Here is a 27,936-nt window from a genome sequence, read left to right on the forward strand (position 1 = left end):
GGAGTATGCCCCCTATTGCTGACTCTTCCCAGCCAGCACCCTAACATGTATACACAAACACACTGAGAATTCTAGTGTGGGTAGATGTTTCTCATTAGAGGCAACTGTCAAGGTCACTGGCATGGAGACATAAAGCTCAGGACAATATCAAAGAACATCTGATGAACACAAGAGAGAAGGACCTTTTTTACTAGAAAGTGAAAGTATCAGTCACTCAGTCATGTCTGACTCTTTGCGACCCTATAGACTGTAGCTCACCAGGCTCCTCTGTCCATCAGACTTTCTAGGTAAGAATACTGGAGAGGATTGTCATTCCCTTCTCCAGGGGATCTTCTCAACTCAGGGATCAAACCCAGGTCTCCTGCATTGCAGGCAGCTTCTTTATTGACTGAGCCAACAGTGACTAGAAGACAAGTAATTTATTTCTTGGTCACAAATTTAAATGTTACCTTTAAATCTGAGGTCAAATTTTGATTCATTAACCCCTGCAACCTCCCAAAATTCATCAGAGCAGAAACAAAAGAACTCTATTCTTTGTGTTTAAAAAGTAACTTTCTCCTTCAATTCAGTTCAGTTCAGTCGCTCAGTAGGGTCCGACTCTTTGCGTCCCCATGAACCTCAGCACACCAGGCCTCCCTGTCCATCACCAACTCCTGGAGTCCACCCAAACCCATGTCCATCGAGTCGATGATGCCATCCAACCATCTCCTCTTCTGTCATGCCCTTCTCCTCCTGCCCTCAATCTTTCCCAGCATCAGGGTCTTTTCCAATGAGTCAGCTCTTAGCATCAGGTAGCCAGAGTATTGGAGTTTCAGCCTCAACATCAGTCCTTCTAATGAACACGCAGGACTGATCTCCTTTAGGATGGACTGGTTGGATCTCCTTGCAGTCCAACAGACAAACAATTCGAGAGACTCTCAAGAGTCTTCTCCAACACCACAGTTCAAAAGCACCAATTCTTCAGCGCTCAGCTTTCTTTACAGTACAACTCTCACATCCATACATGACTACTGGAAAAACTACAGCCTTGACTAGATGGACCTTTGTTGGCAAAGTAATGTCTCTGCTTTTTAATATGCTGTCTCAGTTCAGTTCAGTTCCGTACCTCAGTCGTGTCCGACTCTTTGCGACTCCATGAATCGCAGCACGCCAGGCCTCCCTGTCCATCACCAACTCCTGGAGTTCACTCAGACTCAGGTCCATCGAGTCAGTGATGCCATCCAGCCATCTCATCCTCTGTCGTCCCCTTCTCCTCTTGCCTACAATCCCTCCCAGCATCAGAGTCTTTTTCAATGAGTCAACTCTTCGAATGAGGTGGCCAAAGTACTGGAGTTTCAGCTTTAGCATCATTCCTTCCAAAGAAATCCCAGGGCTGATCTCCTTCAGAATGGACTGGTTGGATCTCCCTGTAGTCCAAGGGACTCTCAAGAGTGGGTTGGTCATAACTTTCTTTCCAAGGAGTAAGCGTCTTTTAATTTCATTGCTGCAATCACCATCTGCAGTGATTTGGGAGCCCAGAAAAATAAAATCAGCTACTGTTTCCACTGTTTCCCCATCTATCTGCCATGAAGTGATGGGACCAGATGCCATGATCTTAATTTTCTGAATGTTGAGCTTTAAGCCAACTTTTTCACTCTACTCTTTCACTTTTAGTAAGAAGCTCTTTAGTTCTTCACTTTCTGCCATAAGGGTGGTGTCATCTGCTTATTGAGGTAATTGATATTTCTCCCAGCAATCTTGATTCCAGCTTGTGCTTCATCCAGCCTAGCGTTTCTCAAGATGTATTCTGCATATAAGTTAAATAAGCAGGGTGACAATATAGAGCCTTGACGTACTCCTTTTCCTATTTGGAACCAGTCTGTTGTTCTATGGCCAGTTCTAACTGTTGCTTCCAAACCTGCATACAGGTTTCTCAAGAGGCAGGTCAGGTGGTCTGGTATGCCCATCTCTTTCAGAATTGTCCATAGTTTATTGTGATCCACACAGTCAAAGGCTTTGGCATAGTCAATAAAGCAGAAATAGATGTTTTTCTGGAACTCTTTTGCTTTTTCCATGATCCAGCAGATGTTGGCAATTTGATCTCTGGATCCTCTGACTTTTCTAAAACCAGCTTAAACATCTGGAAGTTCACAGTTCACGTATTGCTGAAGCCTCGCTTGGAGAATTTTGAGCATTACTTTACTAGCGTGTGAGATGAGTGCAATTGTGCAGTAGTTTGAGCATTCTTTGGCATTGCCTTTCTTTGGGATTGGAATGAAAATGGACCTTTTCTAGTCCTGTGGCCACTGCTGAGTTTTCCAAATTTGCTGGCATATTGAGTGCAGCACTTTCACAGCATCATCTTTCAGGATTTGGAATAGCTCAACTGGAATTCCGTCACCTCCACTAACTTTGTTCGTAGTTCTAAGGCCCACTTGACTTCACATTCCAGGATGTCTGGCTCTAGGTCAGTGATCACACCATCGTGATTATGTGGGTCGTGAAGATCTTTTTTGTACAGTTCTTCTGTGTATTCTTGCCACCTCTTCTTAATCTCTTCTGCTTCTGTTAGATCCCTACCATTTCTGTCCTTTATCAATAGGTGAGTGGATAAATAAAACTATGAGTAAATCCATGCAGTGGAATATTATCCAGCAAAAAACAAAATGAGCTATCAAGTCACAAAAAGACATAGAGGGACATGGAAGAAACATAAGTGGTTGCCAGGCAGGAATGACCAGATGGCACACAGGGGATTTTTAGGGCAGTGAAACAATTCAGGATGATACTCCAGTGGCAGATAAACCTCATTATACATTTGTCAAAACCACAGAACGTACAACATAAAAAATAAGCCTTATCATAGACTATGGAATTTAGTTAATAATAATGTATCAACACTGGCTCATCAATTGTATCAAATGTTCCATACTTAGGTAAAATTCTATCAAGGAAGGATAAATTAGTCAGAGAAAGTTGCACAATAAAAATTTGATTTGATCTTTTATCCACAGGTAGGATTTGGAAGATAGATGAAAGAAGAGATGGCATGCCCAGAGGGGAGACAGCAAGAGCAGAGGTGTGGGGGAAGGACTGAGTTGGTCACATGGTGCAATGGCGAGAAAGAGGTCAGCCCAGAGAAAGGATAGGGCTCCAGGAGTTAGGTGATATTAGTTTCAGTAGATAGAGTGGAGCCAGATTGTTAAATCCTTGAAAGGCAAGCAGGTGGTGTTTATATTTGATACAGCAGAAAATAGGATGCCTTATAAGGTATTTGAGCAGGAGAGTGATACAAAATATAGTCAAATGCTCACTATTAATGGATATTGTATTTGCAAATTTACCTTTATGGTAAAATTTATTTGTAATCTCCAAAATTAATGGTCATGGCCATTTAAGGACAAAAAAAAAATCCTAATATGTTAAAAATAAAGGGAAATGTGTAAGACATGGTATATGAGAATTCTCAGTATTTCTAATCAATTTTCTTACAAGCCTAAACTTTTTTTTAAAGTTTAATTTTTTTAAGTTATTTAAAAAACTAACAATATAAAGTAAATATACAAGTGAAGAGGGAAAAAAATGAACTTACTTCCGATTCACAATTAGCCACTCCCGAATATAGGTCTGAACACAGTCCCTGACGTGTGGGTCGAGTTCAACCCTAGTGAGACGGAAAAAACATAAAACAAGTTATCACCAGATAAAAACAATGAAGCAATCCTTTATCATAACCAAGGAGAGCAGCATGATTTCAAAGCTGTATCAACTGAGAATGGGAAGGGTGTTGTTTTCCAATCCTTTCAAGTATCTGAAATATTCCTAAGGCAGTAACATTTTTACCTTGATGAGACAAACATGTTGGCATTTTATGCTTTGTGTGTTTTCTTTATTACAGAGAACCGTGTTAGACTGTACCTATCCCTGAAGGCATTCTGACACAAGACAGGTAGAGCTAGCTGTAATCACATAGAAAACAGAAGAATAAGTATAAACACCAATCTGTCCCAAGGGTGATCTGGGCATATTTTTTGCTCATGTGTAACCCTGTTAGGACACGCATGTTTTTCTTTCTGGAAGTCCATGAAAGAGGAGTTGTCTTGTGTTTTCAGGAGCTGACGGGCCCTGGCTTTGGTTGGTGATTATTAAGTCGGGTGGCTTTTGTCTACTGGTATAGAGTGAGTCGTGAGATAGACTCTTGGAATACTTCAGAGTCTGGAAATTAGAAATCATGAATTCCCCACAATAGCAAAGGTGGGTTTTTTTGTTTTGTTTTGTGTTGTTTTGCTGTTCTTCCAAATGTGTTGGTACTATAGATAAACAGGTCTAAATGCTCTAAATTATAATTTTCTGGTTTGTAGAAAGATGGACAGTACCTGCCTTGTGGACTGCCTGCTAGTTTTAGATGGAATACTGTAAACGTCAGATGTGTGGTCTCCGGGCCCTAAGTACCCACACCCCAGCCCATTCCTTATTCCTTATGTGACCCTGGGCCCGTCACCGAGCCCTTCTCAGTCTCCTCATCATACGTGGTGGCAGTAATCATGCAGTGCTCCTTGGGAGAGCTGTGACGAAGATGAAGTCTGTGAGGCTCTAAGATGAGCGTCTGGCACATAGTGAGACCTCCCTGTGACAGGTCACATTCGTGTGCCATTCCTTCTGCACGAGACACTAGGGCAATCCCTCTATGTGTATTAATTCAGTATCAGTCAGCTCCACAGAGCAGGCACTAACATTATTCTCATTTTGCAGAGGGAGGAGATGAAAACATCTTGCTCAAAGTCACTCAGCAAGTGGAAGAACAGGGACTTGACCCAGGCTGTTCACTTAGGAGTGTAGGCTTACACCCACTACACTATCACACCTCAACAGCAAGTTCCTAGGTAGGCAAGTGGGTTCAACAGGAGTCAGCTGCTGTTTGCTCTGATGATGGTGATACTTTCCTGGGCTTTAATTATACGCCAGACTTTTGGGCAACGATTGAAACAGTAGAGATTGTGAAAGCCATCAGACAGATAATGTGTTAGTTATCAATTCTGGTGACAGGGCAGTATTATGCTCAAAAACTGAGCATAATTATCTCTTCTATCAAATTTCAAAAAAAGAATCCTCCTACATGTAAACTGATTGTATTTTAAACAGGCTTTCCCCAGATTCTGATCTCTTTTGAAGACAACCATATATTTTACACACAAAAAAACAAAACTGAATGATTCTCTACCAAAGGTAACAATTATAGATGTTACCAATGTGAAAGTCACATCTGAACAAATGGACTGACAACAGGGAAGAACGTTTCCCAAGGATCACCATGATTTTGTTTTCTGGGAAGTGAGTGTCTTCAAAATGTTAAGAGCCGAGAATGTGGTCAGCTCTTCTATGTGAATGAGAACTATCTAAACAAAGAATAAAGGGTCAAAATAATACCATGTCATTGTCATCCAACTTCCTAAACGGTGATGAAATAAAGTCCAAACTAAAACTGAAATATCCCCGAGTAATGAGGGCAGCGGCCTGTTTCATGGTATCCTTTCCAGGACTTTTTGGGAAAGAAGAGAAGGTTGAAAATGTCCAGGAGGATGTGAATCTTAATCTGCTTTAGAAAATGAATGCAAATAAAAGCTCATCCTAAACCTCCAAAGAGACACTGCTTTCTACATTACGGACATAAAGATGTTACATCTAAAAATAATTCCATAGTTTGATACCAATGCCTACACCTGTAACCACATGGATTAACCCACTGGAGAAACTCAACCCTAAGTAGCTATTCACTTATTCACACTACAGAGCTTTCCCCATTGTTTTTCCACTTGACAAAACTTGCTTCAAAAGCAGGAACTTTGCCTTATTCATCTTTTTATCCCTGTTCTCAGCACACAGGAGATGCTCAAGAAAAGTGGATTGAACTTACTTTTGTGACTTGATCCAGTCTCATATATGGGAAACAATTAAAATGCTTCTGAATGGAAGCAGTTCAATGATTATTATTTTCGGAAACTGAGATCTCCTGAGGTCTCACTGAGCTGACATCTGGGAAGTCTGGGTCTAGAATCTGCGCTCTTCACTTCTTCTTAAGCAGTCCATTTTGTCCCACTGCCGTCCTTTAACTGACTTAGACCCCAAGTGGCTTTTCAAAGCCTTTGGTCAAACCAATTCAAAAACTATCCACCTGGAAGTGATAGTACCATAGAAGTTATCCTGCACATCTTGATAGATCTGAGTAATGTCACTTGTAAGAAAGTCCAGAATTAGGGTATCTCCCCCTTACCACAAACAGTCACGACAGGCATAATCCCATCCACATTTTCAGAAAACAATTTACCCTTCCTCCGGCAAAGAGGGCTGCAAAGTTCGACATTCCTTCGGCGTGAACGCCACATCCAAGTCGTCCTCGGAGAAGTCTCCCAGCTCCTGGGCAAGCTCCACATCCAGGCTGTTCAGGTGTGTCATCAGAAGCCCTTCGAAGTCCACTGGCTCCACTGGGTCATAGAACTGAGGCTGGGGGCAGCGAAAGGACAAGGACGTTCCCACACGGTTTGGGATAAAAGTGCTAAGGTGACAGCAGATGCATGCCTTGCCCTCGCTCTCCTCCCAGCTAAGTGGGGCTGATGTCAAACACAGAAGCGGTGATACGGAAAGGAAAAGAAACGCAGCGTGGAGAGTCAAGTCAGAACACGGTGAGTAATTAAAATCACACCCCAAGGCAGAATTTTTCTCTGTTTAATTGCATCTTGATGAGGATTCCTAAGGAGATCCAAAATGAAATCACAAGGTTTTGCTGCATTTTTATAATTTCTCTTGCCAAAGCTCTCTGAGGCCACGTTTACCCAAATATAGTGAAGCAGCGAACTGGAGGCAATTTTCTAGAAATTCAGGTAAACTCAACTCAGAGTATTCAGGTAAATTCAACTCAGAGTATTCAGGTACAGTGTTTTATTTGGCCCAAGTCATCCTCTACATTGATTCTTGAAACCACTTCATTCGTAATCACAGCCCACAGTGAACCAGCCTGGGTGGCTGGGACACTCCAAGGCAGTGATTTCCAAATACCGCTGGGCTGCCTGGTGCCGGCAGGGAAGAAGCTGTCACTGACTGACTGAAGTTAATGAGCAAACTAAGGACAACGGGCTAAGTATTCGGAAGGCTAAATGTACCTGCTTTAAAAGGATTGTTTTTTGGGGTTTTCGTGTTGATTTTTGTTTTGGTATTTACTTTTTTGTTTGCTCTTCAATTATATCCTTCCACAGTGGGGAGGGGGCGGGGAAGAAATGTTAAAAATAGATGGTAATTGAAAAATTAATTTTCCTCAGGTGATAAAAGAAAAATATGAAAGTGTTAGTCTCTCAGTCACATCCAACTTTTTTCGACCCCCTGGACTGTAACCCACCAGGCTCCTCTGCCCATGGGATTCTCCAGGCAGGAATACTGGAATACCCCAGATGTTCCCTTTTGCAAGGGATCTTCCCAACCCAGGGACTGAACCCAGGTCTCCCACATTGCAGGCTGATTCTTTACCCTCTGAGCCACCAGATGATAAAAGAAAAAGTTGGCAATTCAACAAATATTTTTTCTACCTTGTGAAACTCACTTAGACTTAGGAAACCACTGCCTTAATGGAATAAAGATAATTTAGATCAAGTTGACATGTGTAGTAGTGGTATAAATAGTGGTAATAACAACAGCAATAGCAGCAGCTCCGTGGTGTTCATTTATGGCAGACAATTTGGAGTCATCAGTCCAGCAAACACCCCAGATTCTTGACTTGTACTGTCTCGCTCTGAAACAAGGACAGATCCAAAGAAAGTGCTGACAAAACCGGTTTTTCATCATCCTGAAACCATACACCAGACTAGATGTAAGGCTCTAGGTTGGAGAAGGGGAACAAAGTGTCATGGAAGAGGCAAGAAGATTAGAGAATGTAAGTGTGGCTTGCCCCGTCTCCTCTCACCTCTGTGTCCCTGGTGGTGGTGGAGACGTGAGTGACACAGGGAAGAGTGAGGGCAAAGCTGACAAGGGAGCAAACACAGGCCTTCCTTGTCTGAGATTCTTGAAGGGCTGGCTCACATAATGCCCTATGGCAGCTGGATCAAAGAGGCCCGAAGAGAAGGGAACAGGAAGTCCTTCACTAGGAGAGCGCAAAGACACTCCCCTGGCAGCCCAAGGCTCTATGAGGCATGACTGGGGACAGAGAAGTCTCCCTGGGCTCTGACTGGGGACCTGGAGGTCACTAAGAAGAGGAGCACAGGTTTTAGAGTGGGCCTCTCCAAATGAATCAGCTGGGGCCAGCAGCAGGCAGGCTCAGAGAGCCTGGGGTCAGCCTATGCAGAAGCAGGTGGGGACAGAGTTTGCAAAAAGACACTGTTGACATCCGCCAGGGGGAACAACAGGCACTATACATGCACGGAACCAAAAAAAATCTACTGTAGACTGTCATGAGACCAACCCCCAAAAAGAAAGCAGACTTTCCCACTCCCTACCACAACATGGCACAGAGTTCAGGGAAAGGGACTGAAATGACTTCACCTTGAAATGAAGAGGCTGCACTGTTTGCATACTTCACCTTATTACTGTTAAATTTACACCCCTGAACTAGAAGTTGTTGTGCACTACGTGCCAAGAAGTTGTCATTCTAGACATTATCTCATTTAATCCTCACCAGAACTCTGTAAGGTTTTACTTTACAGATGAGGACACTGAAGGCTAGAAATTTAAGAATTCACCCAGGCATGACTGCATAGCTGGGAAGTAGTCACTGTGGAATTCAAATCTAGGCAGACTCCTAATTTTGCTTTCTCTTGCAGGTTCTCCATGGAACCTAGATTTCCAGAAATAACTAAAACATGAGACAGCAGTAAGTGTGTTTAGAAGACAGTGAAAAATCCATTTATTACCATCCACAAGCTCTACTCTGAACTTCTCATGAGATTGGCTCCTCAAATTAATAATCGTGAAGTAATTTATTAAAATAATACTTAATGTTAAATTTACCATAAGGAATATCAATTATTTAAGCAGAGGCATTGAAAAGATACACTGAAAAATTACACTGAAGCAAAATTTGCAGCAATGTGGATACTAGCGCTGCTGCTGCTGCTAAGTCACTTCAGTCGTGTCCGACTCTGTGCCACCCCATAGATGGCAGCCCACCAGGCTCCCCTGTCCCTGGGATTCTCCAGGCAAGAACACTGGAGTGGGCTGCCATTTCCTCCTTCAATGCATGAAAGTGAAAAGTGAAAGTGAAGTCGCTCAGTCGTGTCTGATTCCTAGCGACCCCATGGACTGCAGCCCACCAGGCTCCTCTGTCCATGGGATTTTCCAGGCAAGAGTACTGGAGTGGGGTGCCATTGCCTAACTAGTAAGTAGAAGCCTCCAAAAAGAAATGGCATTTGTGTGAAATCATCAGAGAGAAAAAAAATTTAGGTCCAGTCTAAGTATTATAATTGTCACATCCCTAAAATTTTAAAGGGCTTCCCTGGTGGCTCAGACAGTAAAGAATCTGCCTGCAATATGGGAAACCGGGTTTGATCCCTGGATTGGGAAGATATTATGGAGAAGGGAATGGCAACCCACTCTAGTATTCTTGCCTGGAGAATTCCATGGACAGAGGAGCCTGGCAGGCTACAGTCCATGGGATCACAGAGTTAGACACTGGAAGACTGAGCAACTAATACTTTCACTTTTTAAAATTCAAAGTCACAAGGATTAGGAAAAAAGCCTGGCTGATAATGGCACCTGTCACCTATTGGACAGGCTGCCCAAGAGCCAGGGAAAAAGGACAGCTGATTTCCTCATTCAGCAATTACTTGCTGAACATCTATTAAATGCATGTCACTGGGGGACTTACCTGGTGGTCCAGTGTCACTCCCAATGCAAAAGGCTCATGTTTGATCCCTGGTTGGGGAACTAGATCCTGCATGCTGCAACTAGAAGGTCCCAAGTGTTGCAACTAAGACCCAGTGCAGCCAAATAAATAATCAATAGAGACAAATATTTTTAAAAAAAATAAACAAACACAAGTCACTGAGCTGGCCCTTATGGAGCTGCTCTTTCTACAGATCTTGAGTCAACTGTGGGACAGGGAAGTCTGACACTTTCTCACATATAAAATAATGCTATCTTTGGAGGGGGGAGCTATGAAAAAGTATATAGTATCATCATTGAACACTGTGTGGCCAATGTGCCAAATGCAATATGCACAATTGATCATAAAGTCATAATACTCTAAAGGTGTGAATCTACTTCAGGACTGAAGAGACTATAAAAATAAGCCATAATGATAGAATTACTGAGCATTAGTCTAACACTACACACAGCCAGCATTAAATAACTAGTCACCCTACACTTTCTATGCTGAAACTAACAAGGGAGGAAACTGTTGTTTCAAAGATGAGATAAACTAGCCCTGCTGTTGGCAAGTGAGTGGAGATGCCAGCTGCTGTTAACTAGGCCTCTGAGCAAGTTGCTCCTCTTGCATACTCAAATAATAAACAGGAACCAAAAGAGATTTCTGTTCTCCAAGTTATCTGAAGTCAATCTCAAGAGTGAGTTTTATATACTATGAAGCGATCAACACATACCCACATACACAATGCTATTTAGGTATAAACAAATATTGAGGAGATTTACAGTGGTATTGTGTTTCACTGGGCTGAAGTTTGGGAATGGAGTGGGGCGGGGGAGCGGGGGATGTTCTAAGATCAGTCCCTCAGCCTCTTGGGAGAATAAAAGTCAAACATGAAAATTTATTGTTTTTGTTTTCTCTGCTACTGAGTTATATGTGACCTTCTAATCAGTGGAGACTCAGACTAGTTTGAATGGTCCAAAGTACTTATCCAAGGAATTATCATTTGTTAAAATAATGTATGAAAAAAACCTAAATAATCAAAATAAAAACAAAACAAAAGAATAACTTAAGATAGCAAATTATCCTAAATCAGACTTTGACTGCAATGGCTTTGTGATGTGTCAACTTGGCTCTGCAGAACTACATTCCTCCAGATTCCCTTCCTAGTATTTTTCCAGGTGTGGTGGGCTACAAGGGTGTTCTCTTGCCAGAACTGGAGGACAGAAGGGAGGCTGCAGTTATTCGGTAGCATACACATACCTACTGATACAATCAACACCATTTGAAGTGCTGCTGTAATGTGACATTACAGACATTACAGACTTAAATTAATCAAAAAGGAGATTAGCCTGGGTGGCCTGACTTAACCAGTTGGATGCCTTTTCAAAGAGGTTGGAGGCTCTCTGGAATTTCCAGGACTTTAAGCTTTAGATCTCACCCATGGAGTTCCAGCTTGTTATGATCTTGTCTTCCTGATTGCCCTGTGGACCTCAGGCTTGCTTGGCCAGCCACCACCAGTGGCTAAGCCAATGCCCTGTAATCAATTCCTTATCATACGTGAAGATACATCCCCTACCAGCTCCACTGCTCCAGTTGAATCCAGACGAATACACCTACTTTCACTCCTTCAACATATACTCACTGGTGTCCTAAGCAGTCCAGCAGTAGGCCAAGGAGACACAGTCAATGCCCTCAATCAATTTTCAACACTCCTCTAGTGAAGATTTGTGCAGTCTTTCTTTCTAGCTATTTTTTTTTTTTCCTCAGAGGTCTGATCAACAGAAGACTAGAATACACAAAAATAGTATAAATACTTTAAAGGCTTAAATTATTCACAAATATTCATTTTTTAAATGAAGAGGGTCTGAATTTTTCTTTGTCCTTTAATGTACATCAATGGCTAGTTCTCCTGACATGGGGTACGATTCAACTTGAAATTGAAAATTTCTACAGCACCAGAACCATGTCTGTTGAAAATTAATCTATGTAGCCATAGCACAGCAGTCAACACCCTGATAGAAGATTAAAATGACAAATCTGGTCATTATCTCACAAATAAGGATAATGAAAAACAGAGAGGTTAAATGACTTGGCCCAAGTCACACAGGTAATCATAAGGATGTACGTGTGTGTAATCAGCCATATCCAACTCTTTCCACCCCACAGACTGCAGCCCACCAGGCTCCTCTGTCCATGGGATTTCCCAGCAAGAATACTGAAACTGTTTGTCAATTCCTCCTCCAAGGGATCTTCCCAACCCAGGTTTTGAACTGGTGTCTCTTGCATCTGCTGCACTGGCAGGCAGATTCTTTACCACTGCACCACCCAGAAAGGACCACAAGGGACCGGGTACTTTGTCACAGCTTGAGGGTAGCTTCATGCCCGTTGGCTGGGGGTAGGGGAGGAGGCATGATTCTTCTAGGTGCCGTGTCCTTGTACCATCAGGCATGTTTATCCCTATGGTGCTGCTGCTGCTAAGTCACTTCAGTCATGTCTGACTCTGTGTGACCCCATGGATGGCAGCCCACCAGGCTCCCCTGTCCCTGGGATTCTCCAGGCAAGAACACTGGAGTGGGTTGCCATTTCCTTCTCCAATGCATGAAAGTGAAAAGTGAAAGTGAAGTCGCCCAGTCGTGTCCGACCCTCAGCGACCCCATGGACTGCAGCCTACAGGCTCCTCCATCCATGGGATTTTCCAGGCAGGAATACTGGAGTGGGGTGCCACTGAGTGGTCCTCAAACTGACTTGGCTGTTCATGAGAGACAAGTCTTGGTCAGTGTCACCCAAGACCTTCACGTCGCCAAATTCAATGGCTGTTGCTCATTCCTGGTTTATCTGCAGCACTGGACAGTTAATCACTCTCTCCTTGAAGCACTTTCTTCACCTGGAGAGGAACAAACTGTCCTAGTGTATCCCAAGTTCTGCAAGTCCATGTACCAGGAAACCCCTCAGTCCAGCAAACTGGAGCAGACACTTGGTCACTCCACCTCTGGGACACCACTTTTTCTAGGTTCTCCTTTTGCTTTGCAGTGCCCTCAGGTTGCGTCCTAAAAGAGCTTCTCTCCCCAGTCTGAATTTACTCCCATATGATATCATCTATGTCCATGACTTTAAATAATTTTTTTTTCTTTTTAAAACTATAGGTATGTATCTGTAGCCTCAATCTTTGTCCTGACATTCAGATTGATTTTTCCAATTATACTTCAACATCACTCTCTGGTAATCTAACAGGGCCTCTCAAACATAACAAATTCAAAATTACTTAATTTTCTTGCTGATCTGCTCTTCTTATATCTTTCAAGTCTCTGCATCTCAGCAAGCGGCAATTCCATTCCACCAGCTGTACAGGGGAAAATCTTTTGGGTCAATGTCGATCTCTCTCTCTCTCACATCGTACATATTATCTGTCAGAAAATCCCATCCACTTTACTTTTGAAATCTATCTAGGATCCAACCACTTCTCACCTTTTCTACTGCGACTACCCATTTCCAAAGCACTGCCATCATTTTTCCTGAGTTATTGTGTCAATTTCCTAACTGCCCTCCCCACCTATGTGGAATCTATCTCCACATAGCAGCAAGAATGATCTTTATAAAAAAGAACCTTATAAGCAATCTTTATAATAAAAATGCAAATTGTGCTAAGCCAGCACTTCCAATAATAAATTCCCATTTCAATCCAAGTAAGGGCCAAAATTCTTCTAGAGGCCTATGACTCAGCCTTGATTCTTCTACCATCTCATCTCCTACTGCCCTCTCTGCTCAGCCCATTGTCTGCATCCTGACTGTTCCTGCAGCATGCCACGTGCTCTTGCTTTGGGACTTTGAATGTGCTGTTTCTTCTAAATTGAATACTCTTCCTTCAAATACTTGTCAAGTTCATTCATAATTCTTCCCAAGTGTCTCCTTTCTAGACCTGCAGGCCCTCACAGACCACTCAATCCAAAATAGTCCCCTCTTCTGTGTCACTCTCTATTCCCTATCCATGTTTCATTCTTTAAGCACTTACTATCCCTCGATATACTCTACATTCACTTATTTGTCTATGTCTCTCATTCTAGAATGCAAGCTCATGAAGACAGACGCTTTGTTACATTCACTATTGTAACCCCAGCTCCTAGAGCAATTCCTGGCACAGAGTGAGACCTATATATATTTCCTGAATGAATGAATACCTAAAGCAATCCTCTTGGCTCTTCTACTATCTTGAAGTAAACAGAGCATAAGGCAGTAAAGTTCTCCGGCTTCAATATCTCAAAGCACTTCATGGCTTAGATTAAGGAACACTTCTCTGCTTCCACCAGTGGCAATCTTCCACCGATGCCACTGCACAGAAGATACTGACATGCCACAATGGACATCAATCTAATCTTACCAAGACTGGTTTGATTCCTGTGCTTTACAATGACAGTAATGAAACTCATGCTCTGCATGCAGGGTGGCATTCATTTGACCTTCCATTGTGAATGTCCGTGAAAATTATAATGACATCTTCATTTTCCATCATGTCCCCTCCAGTTAAATCACTGAAACCTAAGGACAGCCCAACTTCTGGAAAGATGAAGCACAAAGGAAAAATAAAAGAAGATCACCATGTTCATCAGGTGATCCATCATTTAGATCATCCTTGGTAACAGAACAAAAAGGTTGCTTGATTACACAGAAACTTAAACATGTAACAAAAATGAGTATGAGACCTCCTTTTTTTCCTTCATAACTGTTATACACAAGCACGTCGTGTAACCATGGTGTTTTCGTTTATATCCAGGATGTGGCTTTCTACATCCTTCTCTTTAGCAAGAACTGTTCTGGCCCAGCTGATTCATTCCATTTTACTTCACAATTTTTCTATTCTCATTTTTAAAAATAAGATTTTCCCTCTATAAAAATGTAGGTTAAGTTATTAACTATGCACATAGTGTCTCAAATTCTTTCTAAGTTAGGGCAAAGATGACCTACCTTTCTACTCTTGTATATTTCACTCTCCTTTCTACTTTGAATAATCAGAAAAAATGGTTTTAATATTTTACAGATTCTTCTTAATGAAGACACTAATACATAGTTTTTTGCTTTTATAGGTGATTGGCATCAGGGGGTATGCAACCTATTTACATGCCCACGGCACAGGACTATTAAGAGTGTCACAAAAGACCCAGGGTAAGTCTGCATCATTGCATTTTGTCTATAAAACCAAATCTAAATGGTAGATCCTCTTCATATTAAAAAATGCAAAATTTTTATTTGTTTTATCTACTTTGAAAATGTATGTATACACAATCATCACAGCTAACATTTACAATTAGAGTTAAAAAAACAAAAACCCAATAACACTACACACACACACACACACACACACAAATACCCACAAAATCAAACACGTCCTTCCTCTCATTTGATTTATCAGATTTATGACAGAATCCACTATAGGCATATAAAAGTATATCTACAGGATTAGCAAGTAGCCTTCACTTACTCACTTTCTGAAATGCAGAGCAGCCAGGACACAAAAGGAACTCTGCCTTTCTTATGTTCCTCCTCCTATCAACATCTGGACTACTGCTATGTATATAGGTTCTTTAAATGATCCTCAATCTGGACCACATGTAAAAGTCCCAGGGAACTTTAAAATAATGATATTTGGGATTCTGCTGTAATTGTTCTATGAGAGGACACAGGTGTGTTTCTAAAGGTCTCAGGTGATTCTAATTAGAGCCAGGGTTGCGAACCTTCCTCTAAATCTTCTCAGCCTCCCACTTCAAGCCTTTACTTCTTTTTTTTTTTTTAATCTTAGATCTTTCTTTCCTCAGAATACCTACCATACTCAAAGCCAGTTTGGATTCTCTATTTTATCTGCCCTCCCAAATATATCATAAGGTCCTTCGAAGGCAAAAGCATCTCCTATTCATCTTCTGGAAATCTCCCACAGTGTCTCCATAGTGCCAAATACACAGACAGCAGCATTAGCCTCTATTTACACAGAATCTATTTTATCCTTCTGTATTAACCCTAATAGGGGTAGCATTACTATGCCCAGAGTGCAAGTGAAGAAACTGAGGCCCTAGTCAAGGTTAAGTAACTTGCCCCCTAAGTAAGTGATAGTTATACTCCACCCCGGATCCACCTGACTGCAAGTTCCTGCCTCTTGCAAAACAACAAGAAGCTTATAATTGATTGGGTTTTAGATAATGTCTATTTCTAAAAAGCACATAAAAAGCTTTGCAACATCACTAATTATTAGAGAAATGCAATCAAAACCAAAATGAGCTATCACCTCACACAGGTCAGAATGGCCATTATCAAAAAACGTACAAACAATAAATGGCTGGAGAAGGTGCGGAGAAAAGGGAACCTTCCTACACTGTTGGTAGGAATGTAAATTTGTACAACCACTATGGAGAACAGTATGCAGGTTCCTTAAGAAAAAAAAAAAAAACTATCATATGATTCAACAAACCCATTCCTGGGCATGTATCTGGGGAAACCATACTTCAAAAAGATACAGGCACTCCAATGTTCACTGCAGCACATTTACAATAACCAAGACATGGAAGCAACCTAAATGTCCATCAACAGAGGAAGGGATAAAAATGCAGTACATACACATAATGGAATATTACTTAGCCATAAAGAAATGAAATAATGCCACTTGAAGCAACATGGATGGATCTAGAGATGATCATACCAAATGAAGTAAGTCAGACAAAGACAAACATATGATACCACTTATATATGGAATCTTAAAAAATGATAGAAATGAACTTATTTACAAAGCAGACACAGACTCACAGACTTTGAAAACAAACTTAGGGTTACTAAAGGGGCAAGGGGGTGGAGGAGAGATAAATTAGGAGTTTAGGATTAACATGTGTATATATAGTAATACACACTACTATATATAAAACAGAAAGTCAGCAAGGACCTACTGTATACCGGGAACTCTACCAAATATTCTATAATAACCTATATGAGGAAAGAATCTGAAAAAGAATGGATACATGTATAACTGAATCACTTTGTTGTACACTTGAAACTAGCACAGCATTGTAAATCAACTCTACTCCACTATAAAATAAACATTAAATTTTAAAAATATAATAAATAACTTGGTGCCAATTCAATACTCTTAAAAATTAAACAATTATTTATATCAGCATGTGGGGTTGTTGAAATGGTGGTTCCATAAACAAAGGTAAGGGAAATAAAAGTCAAAATGCACTTAGTCAAATTTTTCAATCATCTAAAATCTTACAATGAACAGTCTATGGCTTCTCATGTAAGAAGAGCTGCTTCAGGTTGAGAATCTTTAGGTGATAAACTATTCCTCTGCCTTTCCAGAAATAAATCTCCCTGAAATGTCTCATTATCTTTCTATGAAATGGAAATAATTTCTTAAGGAAAAGGGCAATTATCATGTAAGTGGGTGATTTTTGCTGGAGGAACCTTCATTCAGAAAGATGACTCAAGGGAAAGAACAGCCACTTCATTCCGATAGTACGACAGGACCAGCAGGTAAACATTAGGGTGATCGGATTTTTCTGAGTAGGCCATGCATTTAAAAAACAAAAGATTAATCACAGGCAGATTTTGGCCCTCTCCTGCCATCTGCTCATCACACAGTTAACCAGAAGAAACAGGGTCTGCATACTGTGCTAAAGCTGAAGTAGAGACCTGGGGGAGAATATTCAGAAGACTAAAATGGAATTAAGCAGGAAAAACACGTTTTAAAGGCTATTCATTTGCAAATAGAATCAGGTAGAAATTATACGTGACTCATGTATAGTTAAACATTTTTGCTATTTCTCTGAGATCTTCTATTAGAAAACGAGTAGTTAAGCCACACGTTAATCCTACCACCTAGCTAATGAAATAACTCATCCAAATTCACGTTTGTCAAAACCTAGTGATGAGGAGGCGTAACTGCCAAGAGAACGCCTGCAAATAGGAAACAACTTTTTAAAGTTTGTGAGTTTAAAAAAATTTCTCCTGAAGAAATTTCAGGCTGCAGGTGGTGTGTAGCTAAGGGGTTAACGTCTGTGAGCTAAACTTCCTTAAAGCCTCTTAATAGTGAGGTCCACACTATTTCTCAAGGCAGCTACTGCAGAAAGCTGTAATCTAAATTTACAGAGAAGCAAAGAACCAAACCCCACATCCCCCACCTTGTTTAAGATTTAAAACTGTATCCAGTCACTTTTTAACTGCATTTGTATATTCTATAAGACAATTTAGGTCAGAAATTTAAAAAAGATTTGTTTAAATGAAATATATATCAGCACCAATGAAACCAAAAAGCATACCAAATTTATCTTAAAGTGTATCTAATACATCATGGATGTTATGCACTTGATATGCTTTTATTATAATCTGTGACTTTGAAACAGAAAAAGTACAACTAAAAAGGGCAGTTGAACATGCTACCGAAGTCATAAATAGATTTTTTTTAAAGCACTGTCATTGCAAATTATCTTTTGCAGTAAAAGGTGCTGTACATTTTTTAGTACTACTATTTCATCAGTGACATAAACCACAAATTATCCTACTGAAAGAATCACAAATCCCTCCAGCAAACATACCTTTGAAAGATACACAGTTACACGGCGTGGAAATTGCCACAGGAGACAAAATGGCGGCTACAGGAAACTGAGCGGCAGGTTACCAAATTTCTAAGAGCAGAAGTGGTTTTGAAGTAATAAGTGAGAAAGAAAAAATAACCTAACCTCCTCAAGATAACCACTAGTACAATCCAGAAAGTGGGGCCCTGCTGTGTGTGAGGAAGTGAGTACACTGGAGGCTGCAGCTCTCTCACAAAGGAAGTGAATGCTCACTTCTGGTTTTACCAACCAACTCATTTAAGTTAGATTTAACCCACTGGTCACGTCTGGCATTTGTGAATGCTCACTTCTGGTTTTACCAACCAACTCATTTTAGATTTAACCCACTGGTCACGTCTGGCATTTACTCCTCAAATAATATAACATATGTACACACACTCAACAACTGGTGTTAGTATAAAAACGTGGGCAATCTTCAACTTAAAAGATTGGGGGGGGGGTGTTCTAAAAATTAAGGTCCATACTGTCTGACTGCAATGATACAAAGTTCCAGAGAAAGCAAAATCACGATGACATAAGTGGATTGGTGATTGCCTAGTGCTGCTGGCTGGGGATTGCGAGGGAAGACCCACAGAAAGGGGCACAGCAGGGTTATTCAGGGTAAAACATTCTATATCTTGACTATACAAAGTAACTATAAACTGGCCAAATTCCTCAAACTGTACACCTTCAAATGAGTGAATTTATTGTAAGTAAATTACAATAAAATTATTCCAAAAAATTACTTTAAAAGCTTAAGGTTCATAACTTGACTTTTCAGACTGTGGAATAATTTTTGTTCCCCCAATAAAAGCATGTTACAAATGGTGATTAAGTTTCCAGGCTAATCCTTCCTTTCCCCAAAATGTGAATCATAATTTGGGTGAAACCAAGTAGCCTGGGAAGTCCACTGAGTCCAGAAACTACAGAATTAGGTTTGCTTTGCACTTCAAGCCCTAGTTAATGGAAGGAGGGGCTTCCCTGTGGTTCAGCAGTAAAGAACCCACCTGCAATGCAGGAGCCACAGGAGGCTCAAGTTGGATCCCTGGGTTGGGAAGATCCCTTGGCAGAGGGCATGGTGACCCACTCCTGTATGCTTGCCTGGAGAATCCCATTGACAGAGGAGCCTGGCAGGTTACAGTCCACAGAGTCACAAAGAGTCAGACATGACTGAAACGACTGGCATGCACGCAGACCAAGGGAGAGAGGGAAACTGATGTCAAAAAGTAGACTCAGGATTAGGAACTGGTGGTTGGTGATGTAAGGCAGAGGTGAGAAAATCTTAGAAGACTTAGGAAGCATAAGCATAAGCTGGGCACTTCTGCCCTTGATCAGTCTCTAAGCAAACCTGTAACTTATACTTACTAGTTGAAGAGAGGGGAAGCCAGAGGTACTTATGCTTTGTCGATGGTACTGGCCAAGGTTTGGTGGGAGGGTAAACTGTTTCCTTATTTCCGCAGAAGAATACCTTGGGTTAAAACAGAAACATCTAAATGAAGTGGTTATTTTAAAGCATCACTGCAATTATAGATGCAATCTCTGATGTCACGTTAGAAGACTGATTCCTTAGCTGGGTGACTGGCAGAACTTACTAAAATGTCCTCAGTGGCCTCTGGGTGGACACTAGAGCTTTAGGGTGATCATATACTCCCTTGAGAAGTTCACAGAAGCCAGGAGGCCTGCAGACAGGGCACTTGCCCAATACTGGAAGGATGATGGCTTCTCAGGTGCGCTAGTGGTACAGAACCCGCCTGCCAATGTGGGAGATGTAAGAGACCCCGGTTGGATCCCTGGGTCGGGAAGATCCCCTGGAGGAGGACATGGCAACCCACTCCAGTATTCTTGCCTGGAGAATCCCATGAACAGAGGAGCCTGGCGGGCTACAGCCCAAAGAGTCGCCAAGAGTGGGACACGGCTGAAGCGACTCAGCATGCAGGCACGCACTGAAGGATGAAAGCACAAGTAGGAAAAAAAGTTTGGAGCCCAAACAAAAGACCCAGCGCGCTTGGCTCCTTCTTCCCAGGCCATTCAGAGGCACAGTCTCCGTGCGAGGACATCTGGCCTCAGACGACAGTCCTTTAAGCCCAGAGTCACCATTTTGAACCAGTCACTCTCCTTTCAGCGGTGGAGCACTTCCGGTCGCTGCTTGCTATCACGGAAAATGCCAGAGAACTGCTTTACGGACATCTCTACCTCCCCACAGGCACCTTAGGTGCTCCCTGGAATTGAAAGGGCTGTATTTGTTCCAAACTGCTCCAAGTGAGTGATCCTTCAAGTCAGTGGAAGTGACCCTGCTGAGCCCCCAGACAACATCCCTGCAGCCAGAAGGAGCACAGGCTAGTCCTGCTCCACCATCCACACCCACTGGCGTGTGGCACTGACCAGCAATAACCCGGACAACAAACAGGTTGGCTTTCTTTTATTATTATTATTATCAGATTAAATAAATTATTTTCTTCTTTTTAAGAATATGTCTTTGTCTGTGTCAGGTCTTGGTTGCAGCATGAGGCATCTTCGTCGTGTATGTGGTATTTCTCTTTGCAGCTTAGTTGCCCCCCTGGGCATTTTGGAATCTTAGTTCCTGGATCAGAGATCAAACCTGTGTTCCCTTCATTGCAAGACAGTTTCTTAATCACTGGGGAAGTTCTGAGCAACTTGACTTTTGTGTGGGAAAAGTCAAAGCGTTCATTCATTAGTCATTTGTAACTTGGAACACATTTTCTCATTGTCAGCCTTTGGTGGCTGGATTCTAAGGCTAGTTCATAAAAGTGTATTTAAACCACAATGAGGCCACTATAGAAAATAACTAGAAACTAACATTATTGAAGACCAAATGAAAACCTATATTTGTAATATGCTATACATCCAACATAGAGATATATACACATTAAAAATTATAATTTAACATATTTAAATATTATAAAAAATCTTATTATATTTTCTCCATTATAAAGTATGTTAGGACATAATTATTAATTTTCCTCCATGATGAGGTTTCTAACATAATCTGCTTGGGTCCCAATCTCAGCAATGTGGTGCATCTAGAGAGGCAAGAAACTTGTCCTGATCCCACCTGTGGCATCCATTTTCCCAACCCAAGAGTGCCTCAGTTTCCTTTCAGGGTTGACACCCTCATGTTGTACAGGTAAACTACAAATCAAAGGGATGGACATGTAACCCAATACAAGACAATTCTCTCTCCTTCCCGGAATCCTGAATGATGAATGGAAAGACAAAATGTGGTATATCATACATGGAATATTATTCAGCAACAAAAAAAGTAGTGATATATACCACAATAGCGATGAACCTTGAAAACATTACATTCAGTCAAAGAAGCTAAACCAAAATACCACATATAGTATAACTTCTTATATGAAATGTCCAGAATAAGCAAATCTATAGAGACAGAAAGTAGATGAGTGCCTAGGGCTGGGAGGATTGAAGACAAATGGGGAGTGACTGCTATTGGGAATGGGGTTTCTTTTAGGGGTGATGAAAACATTCTAAAATTAATTGTAGTAATGGATGCTCAACTCTGTGAATATACTGAAAACAAGTGATTCATACATGTTAAATATGTGAATTGTGTGCCATCTGAATAATTTCTAAATAAACATGAGGGATAACAGATACAAGTATATGTGTTTGTGTGACAGAGAGAGAGAGTGAGTGAGTGCTCTACAGAGACAAGAGTGAAGCCAAGGATTTAGCATGATAACCAAGAATGGAGGAAAACTTTGATTTTGATCTACAGTGCTCAACAGGCTGATTTTCATTACAAATTCAACAGTCACCAATTTTTAAAAAAAATCAAGAAATCCAAAACAAAAGGCCCATCTTTCATAAACAACACTGCATCTTGTTTTTCTGCACAGGGACCCAAACCAGTAGAGCAATCACTTATTTGCTTATTTCAGAAGGTGGCCATAGTCACAAAGGGTGGAGAGAACTAAGCAAAGGTCCTTTTCTGTTTCGGAGCTGACTTTTCACACGTAAGACTGACAAACTGACCCTGTGACTTCTGCTTCCAGGTCCTCCCCAACAGGCTTCTCAAATAATGAGTTTTAGTTTTCTGGCCGTTCTAAAGTCCTTCCTGTCATAGACCAGAGAGGTCCACCTGAATATCTGAAAACCTTCATGAAAGAAAGTGGCATCGTGAGAGAATTACACAATGGTGGGAGGGACAGGTTCTTGCTTTCATTTTGAAGTAAAACTGGTTGTCCAACAAAGGCCCAATAATTTTTTCATCATGTCATCACAATGTGCTTGCTCCCCAACCCAACATAAACAGCTGGTGTTCCTGCTGCAATCCTCCACTTCAGAGCTATGCAACTGATTTTGTTCCCTGACACATCAAGCCTGCCCCAATCCTATTTCTCAAGCCTGCCCCAATCCTATTTCCTGTCTCTACAAAAGGCAATTAAACCTGTCCCTTCAAAACTGTCAAATAAGGAGATGAACTGTTTGTCCTGAAAATTATAACAGTGAACTTTCCCACACAGAAAGGAACTGCTTTGTGTTCACTTAAAGAATTTCCAAATAAAATAGTTCTGGAGAGGCCCTATGCACATTTAAACTAGCAAAATAAGCTGGGATAATAATATGTTGGCCCAGCTATGGGAAAACCCCTGTGGGTTCTATATTGGTTCAGTGTCTCTGGAAGATAATACTGTAACAGGTGACAAGAGCTCCAAAACTTGTTACTCTTTCACCTAATCAATCGCACCTGGGGAACATACTCCCTGGAATTCATACAAAAATACAATTTGAACAGAAATGAGCATAAGAACTCTGTATATGATAGCAAATAATTGAAAATAACCAACATTATTGTGGAGAACATTACGGTGAACACTGACTATGTAACAGGATAAAATACAAGTAAAGTTATTTGACCATTTAAATATTTGTATAGAAATGTGCATAAAGAAGTAAGTTACAAGTAAAACGTAACATGAGGAACTGAATACAAATATTCAACAACACGTGTACAAATAAATATCCCAGAATGTTCAGAAATCTTTTTAGTAGTTATATAAAAGGAGTTTAATAACTACCCCAATTCAGCTTTTTCTCCTATAAAGTTGCTTAAGGTCATCATTTAAAAAAAAGAGTATACACATATAAAGTGTCATGCAGGCTTAGATGTACTACTGGGTTTTTTTAAAAGTTATGTAAACATTAGCTATTACGTTTACTAATATGGAACAAAAAATAAGAGAACCCAACCAAGGAAAGAGCTCATACAGGTATGGTGTCCATCCATGTATTATGTGGGGGTTTTATTTCCTCTGCATTTGAGACTCAGATCAAATTCAATATGTCTAAGATAATTTTTAGGATGCTAGATTTATATCATATTTCCTTGATGAGCTAAGATACCTTTCTTCTAATAACTTGAACTGCTTTATAAATATTATCTTCTTTATTTTCACAAATATCAATCAATACCCCTGATCTGGGGTCAGAATGGTGAAATCAAGTGGGTAGCAAAGCTGCATGTTTTTATTCAGATTGACACATTGTTGTGTTATATACAGCTGGGACTGAGTATGAGCAGAATTAATGACTGAGCAGAGCTTGTTAAATGTGACCTACATGGTTCGATCCCTGGGTTGGGAAGATGCCCTGGAAGAGGGCCCGGCAACCCCGCTCCAGTATTCTTGCCTCGAGAATCCCCGTGGACAGAAGAGCCTGGCTGGCCACAGTCCACGTGTTCGCAGAGTTGGACATGACTGAGCAACTAAGCACACTTCACAGCATGGACCATTTGCACCAAATCATCAGCTGCTTAATAAAAATGCAGATTCTTAGACCCCCACCCCAGTCTTGAATCAACATGTCTCCTGGTATGGCCTGGAAAAATAAATTTTTAATCAGGAACTTCAGGTGATTTTTATGTCCCAGAAAGCCTAAGATTCACTGCTGTGCAAGCCTATGAGAGAGTGGTTGGTTGATTCATTAATTCATAAAACACTGAGGGCATACACAGTGCCAGACTCTCTGTCAAGTGCTAGGGAGTGAAGTCCAATAAGACACCGTTGCTGCTCCTGGATACAATACGATATGCATATTGTGCAGGAATGTGCACAGTGCTTTGTGAGCAAAGAGGAGAGTTAATAATTCAGCCGTGGAATACTTAGGAATGCTTCCTGTTCCAGGAAAAGGAAACTTTGGGATCATATTTTGAAGAAAAAAAAGAAGTCAGTAGGAATAAGACTGATGGGGGAAAAAAACAATGCATTTCAAGCATTTTTAACATTTTTTAACATTTCATTGACATTAGGTTTCTATACTCCTACTTCAAGTATTTTAACCACTGGGTTACCCTGTTATTCTTAACAAGAGGCATAGCTAGAAGAGCAAAGAAAAAGAGTCTGAACTCAGTGACTTGGTCCTGAGCTTTGCCATTTGCCAGCTGTTCTGTTTTCAAGTACATCAGTTAACCAAGCTGGGTCTTCGTTTCATTACTCGGGAAATGAAGGGGCTGGGCTATATGATCTCCTGGGCACCTTTCCAGCTCTAACTGGCAAAGATGCCTAAGACTTTCCAAGCGGAACAATGAGCACTGTCATCTACATCAGCAGCTGTGCTAGGAAACTGAACAGCTCCAGAAGGCTTCTCTCTGGCTTTCATACCAAAAGGAAAATTCTTTCACTCTATCCCTGTGTGGCCAGCAGCCAAAAAGGTTGGAAGGATTTTTATAAGTGATGAAAAAAAAGAAAAACCAACCTTGTCTATAAGTATTTAAAGAGGTTTAGGATTTTCCTGAATCTGACATGTTTTAAACAACAGTGAAAGGACTGGGATAAAGAAAAGCTAACATATAATTTACTCTGAGTTTACATATAGTTACGCTTCAGTTCAGCTCAGTTCAGTTCAGTCGCTCAGTCTTGTCCAACTCTTTGGGACCCCATGGACTGCAGCACGCCAGGCCTCCCCGTCCATCACCAACTCCCAGAGTTTACTCAAACTCGTGTCCATTGAGTCGGTGATGCCATCCAACCATCTCATCCCCTGCTCTCCCCTTCTCCTCCCGCCTTCAATCTTCCCCAGCATCAGGGTCTTTTCCAGTGAGTCAGTTCTTCACATCAGGTGGCCTAAGTATTGGAGTTTCAGCCTCAGAATCAGTCCTTCCAATAAATATTCAGGACTGATTTCCCTTAGGATGGACTGGTTGGATCTCTTCTGTCCAAAGGACTCTGAAGAGTCTTATCCAACACCACAGTTCAAAAGCATCAATTCTGCAGTCTCAGCTTTCTTTATAGACCAACTCTAACATCTATGCGTGACTACTGGAAAAACAACAGCTTTGACTAGATGGACCTTTCTTGTCAAAGTAATGTCTCTGCTTTTTAATATGCTATCTAGGTTGGTCATAACTTTTCTTCCAAGGAGCAAGAGTCTTTTAATTTCATGGCTGCAGTCACCATCTGCAGTGATTTTGGAGCTCAAAAAGATAAAGTCTGTCCCTGTTTCCACTGTTTCCCCATCTAATTGCCATGAAGTGATGGGACCAGATGCCATGATCTTCGTTTTCTGAATGTTGAGCTTTAAGCCAGCTTTTTCACTCTCCTCTTTAACTTTCATCAAGAGGCTCTTTAGTTCTTTACTTTCTGCCATAAGGGTGGTATCATCTGCATATCTGAGGTTATTGATATTTCTCCTGGCAGTCTTGATTCCAGCTTGTGCTTCGTTCAGTACAGCATTTTGCATGATGTACCCTGCATATAAGTTAAATAAGTAGGGTGACAATATACAGCCTTGACATATTACTTTCCCTATGTGGAACCAGTCTATTGTTCCATATCCAGTTCTAACTGTTGCTTCCTGACCTGCATACAGATTCCTCAGGAAGCAGGACAGATAGTCTGGTATTCCCATCTCTTTCAGAATTTTCCACAGTTTACTATGATCCACAAAGGCTTTGGCATAGTCAATAAAGCAGAAATAGATGTTTTTCTGGAACTCTCTGGCTTTTTTCATGATCCAGTGGATGTTCACAACTTGATCTCTGGTTCCTCTGCCTTTTCTAAAACCAGCTTGAACATCTGGAAGTTCATGGTTCACGTATTGCTGAAGCCTGGCTTGGAGAATTTTGAGCATTACTTTACTAGCACGTGAGATGAGTGCAATTGTGCAGTAGTTTGAGCATTCTTTGGCATTGCCTTTCTTTGGGACTGGAATGAAAACTGACCTTTTCTAGTCCTGTGGCCACTGCTGAGTTTTCCAAATTTGCTGGCATATTGAGTGCAGCACTTTCACAGCATCATCTTTCAGGATTTGGAATAGCTCAACTGGAATTCCATCACTTCCACTAGCTTTGTTCGTAGTGATGCTTTCCGAGGTCCATTTGACTTCACATTCCAGGATGTCTGGCTCTATGTGAGTGATCACACCATAGTGATTATCTGGGTCGTGAAGATCTTTTTTGTACAGTTCTTCTGTGTATTCTTGCCACCTCCTTTTAGTATCTTCTGCTTATTAGGTCCATACCATTTCTGTCCTTTATCAAGCCCATCTTTGCATGAAATGTTCCTTTGGTATCTCTGATTTTCTTGAAGAGATCTCTAATCTTTCCCATTCTGTTGTTTTCCTCTATGTCTTTGCATTGATCGCTGAAGAAGGCTTTCTTATCTCTTCTTGCTATTCTTTGGAACTCTGCATTCAGATGCTTATATCTTTACTTTTCTCCTTTGCTTTTCACTTCTCTTCTTTTCACAGCTATTTGTAAGGCCTCCCCAGACAGCCATTTTGCTTTTTTGCATTTCTTTTCCATTGGGATAGTCTTGATCCCTGTCTCCTGTACAATGTCACGAACCTCAGTCCATAGTTCATCAGGCACTCTATCAGATCTAGTCCCTTAAATCTATTTCTCACTTCCACTGCATAATCATAAGGGATTTGATTTAGGTCATACCTGAATGGTCTAGTGGTTTTCCCTACTTTCTTCAATTTAAGTCTGAATTTGGCAATAAGGAGTTCATGATCTGAGCCACAGTCAGCTCCCAGTCTTGTTTTTGTTGAGTGAATAGAGCTTCTCCATCTTTAGCTGCAAAGAATATAGTCACTTTGATTTCAGTGTTAACCATCTGGTGATGTCCATGTGTAGAGTCTTCTCTTGTGTTGTTGGAAGAGGGTGTTTACTATGACCAGTGCATTTTCTTGGCAAAACTCTGTTAGCCTTTGCCCTGCTTCATTCCGTATTCCAAGGCCAAATTTGCCTGTTACTCCAGGTGTTTCTTGACTTCCTACTTTTGCATTCCAGTCCCCTATGATGAAAAGGACATCTTTTGGGGGTGTTAGTTCTAGAAGGTCTTGTAGGTCTTCATAGAACCATTCAACTTCAGCTTCTTCAGCATTACTGGTTGGGGCATAGACTTGGATTACTGTGATATTGAATGGTTTGCCTTGGAAACGAACAGAGACCATTCTGTCATTTTTGAGGCTGCATCCAAGTACTGCATTTCAGACTCTTTTGTTGACCATGATGGTTACTCCATTTCTTGCAAGGGATTC

The 27,936-nt window shown here is 41.1% G+C and overlaps 1 protein-coding gene across 4 annotated transcripts in view; it reads right to left on the reverse strand.

Annotated features, from left to right (window-relative positions):
- Positions 1-27,936, reverse strand: part of DOCK8 (dedicator of cytokinesis 8) — a 233,498-nt gene that overhangs the window by 159,739 nt on the left and 45,823 nt on the right. For 2 of the 4 annotated variants that reach the window (XM_019966033.2, XM_070794610.1), the window contains 3 exons: positions 19,780-19,882; positions 6,305-6,480; positions 3,572-3,643 (listed from right to left, as the gene is read on the reverse strand). In XM_019966033.2, the coding sequence (XP_019821592.2) occupies positions 3,572-3,643; positions 6,305-6,480; positions 19,780-19,882 (351 nt within the window). Of the gene's footprint in view, positions 1-3,571; positions 3,644-6,304; positions 6,481-18,396; positions 19,756-19,779; positions 19,883-27,936 lie in introns of those variants that run through there. The other 2 variants (XM_019966034.2, XM_070794611.1) reach the window with 2 other exon arrangements.

Source organism: Bos indicus, chromosome 8, assembly GCF_029378745.1.
Source record: "Bos indicus isolate NIAB-ARS_2022 breed Sahiwal x Tharparkar chromosome 8, NIAB-ARS_B.indTharparkar_mat_pri_1.0, whole genome shotgun sequence".
Taxonomy (NCBI): Eukaryota; Metazoa; Chordata; class Mammalia; order Artiodactyla; family Bovidae; genus Bos; species Bos indicus.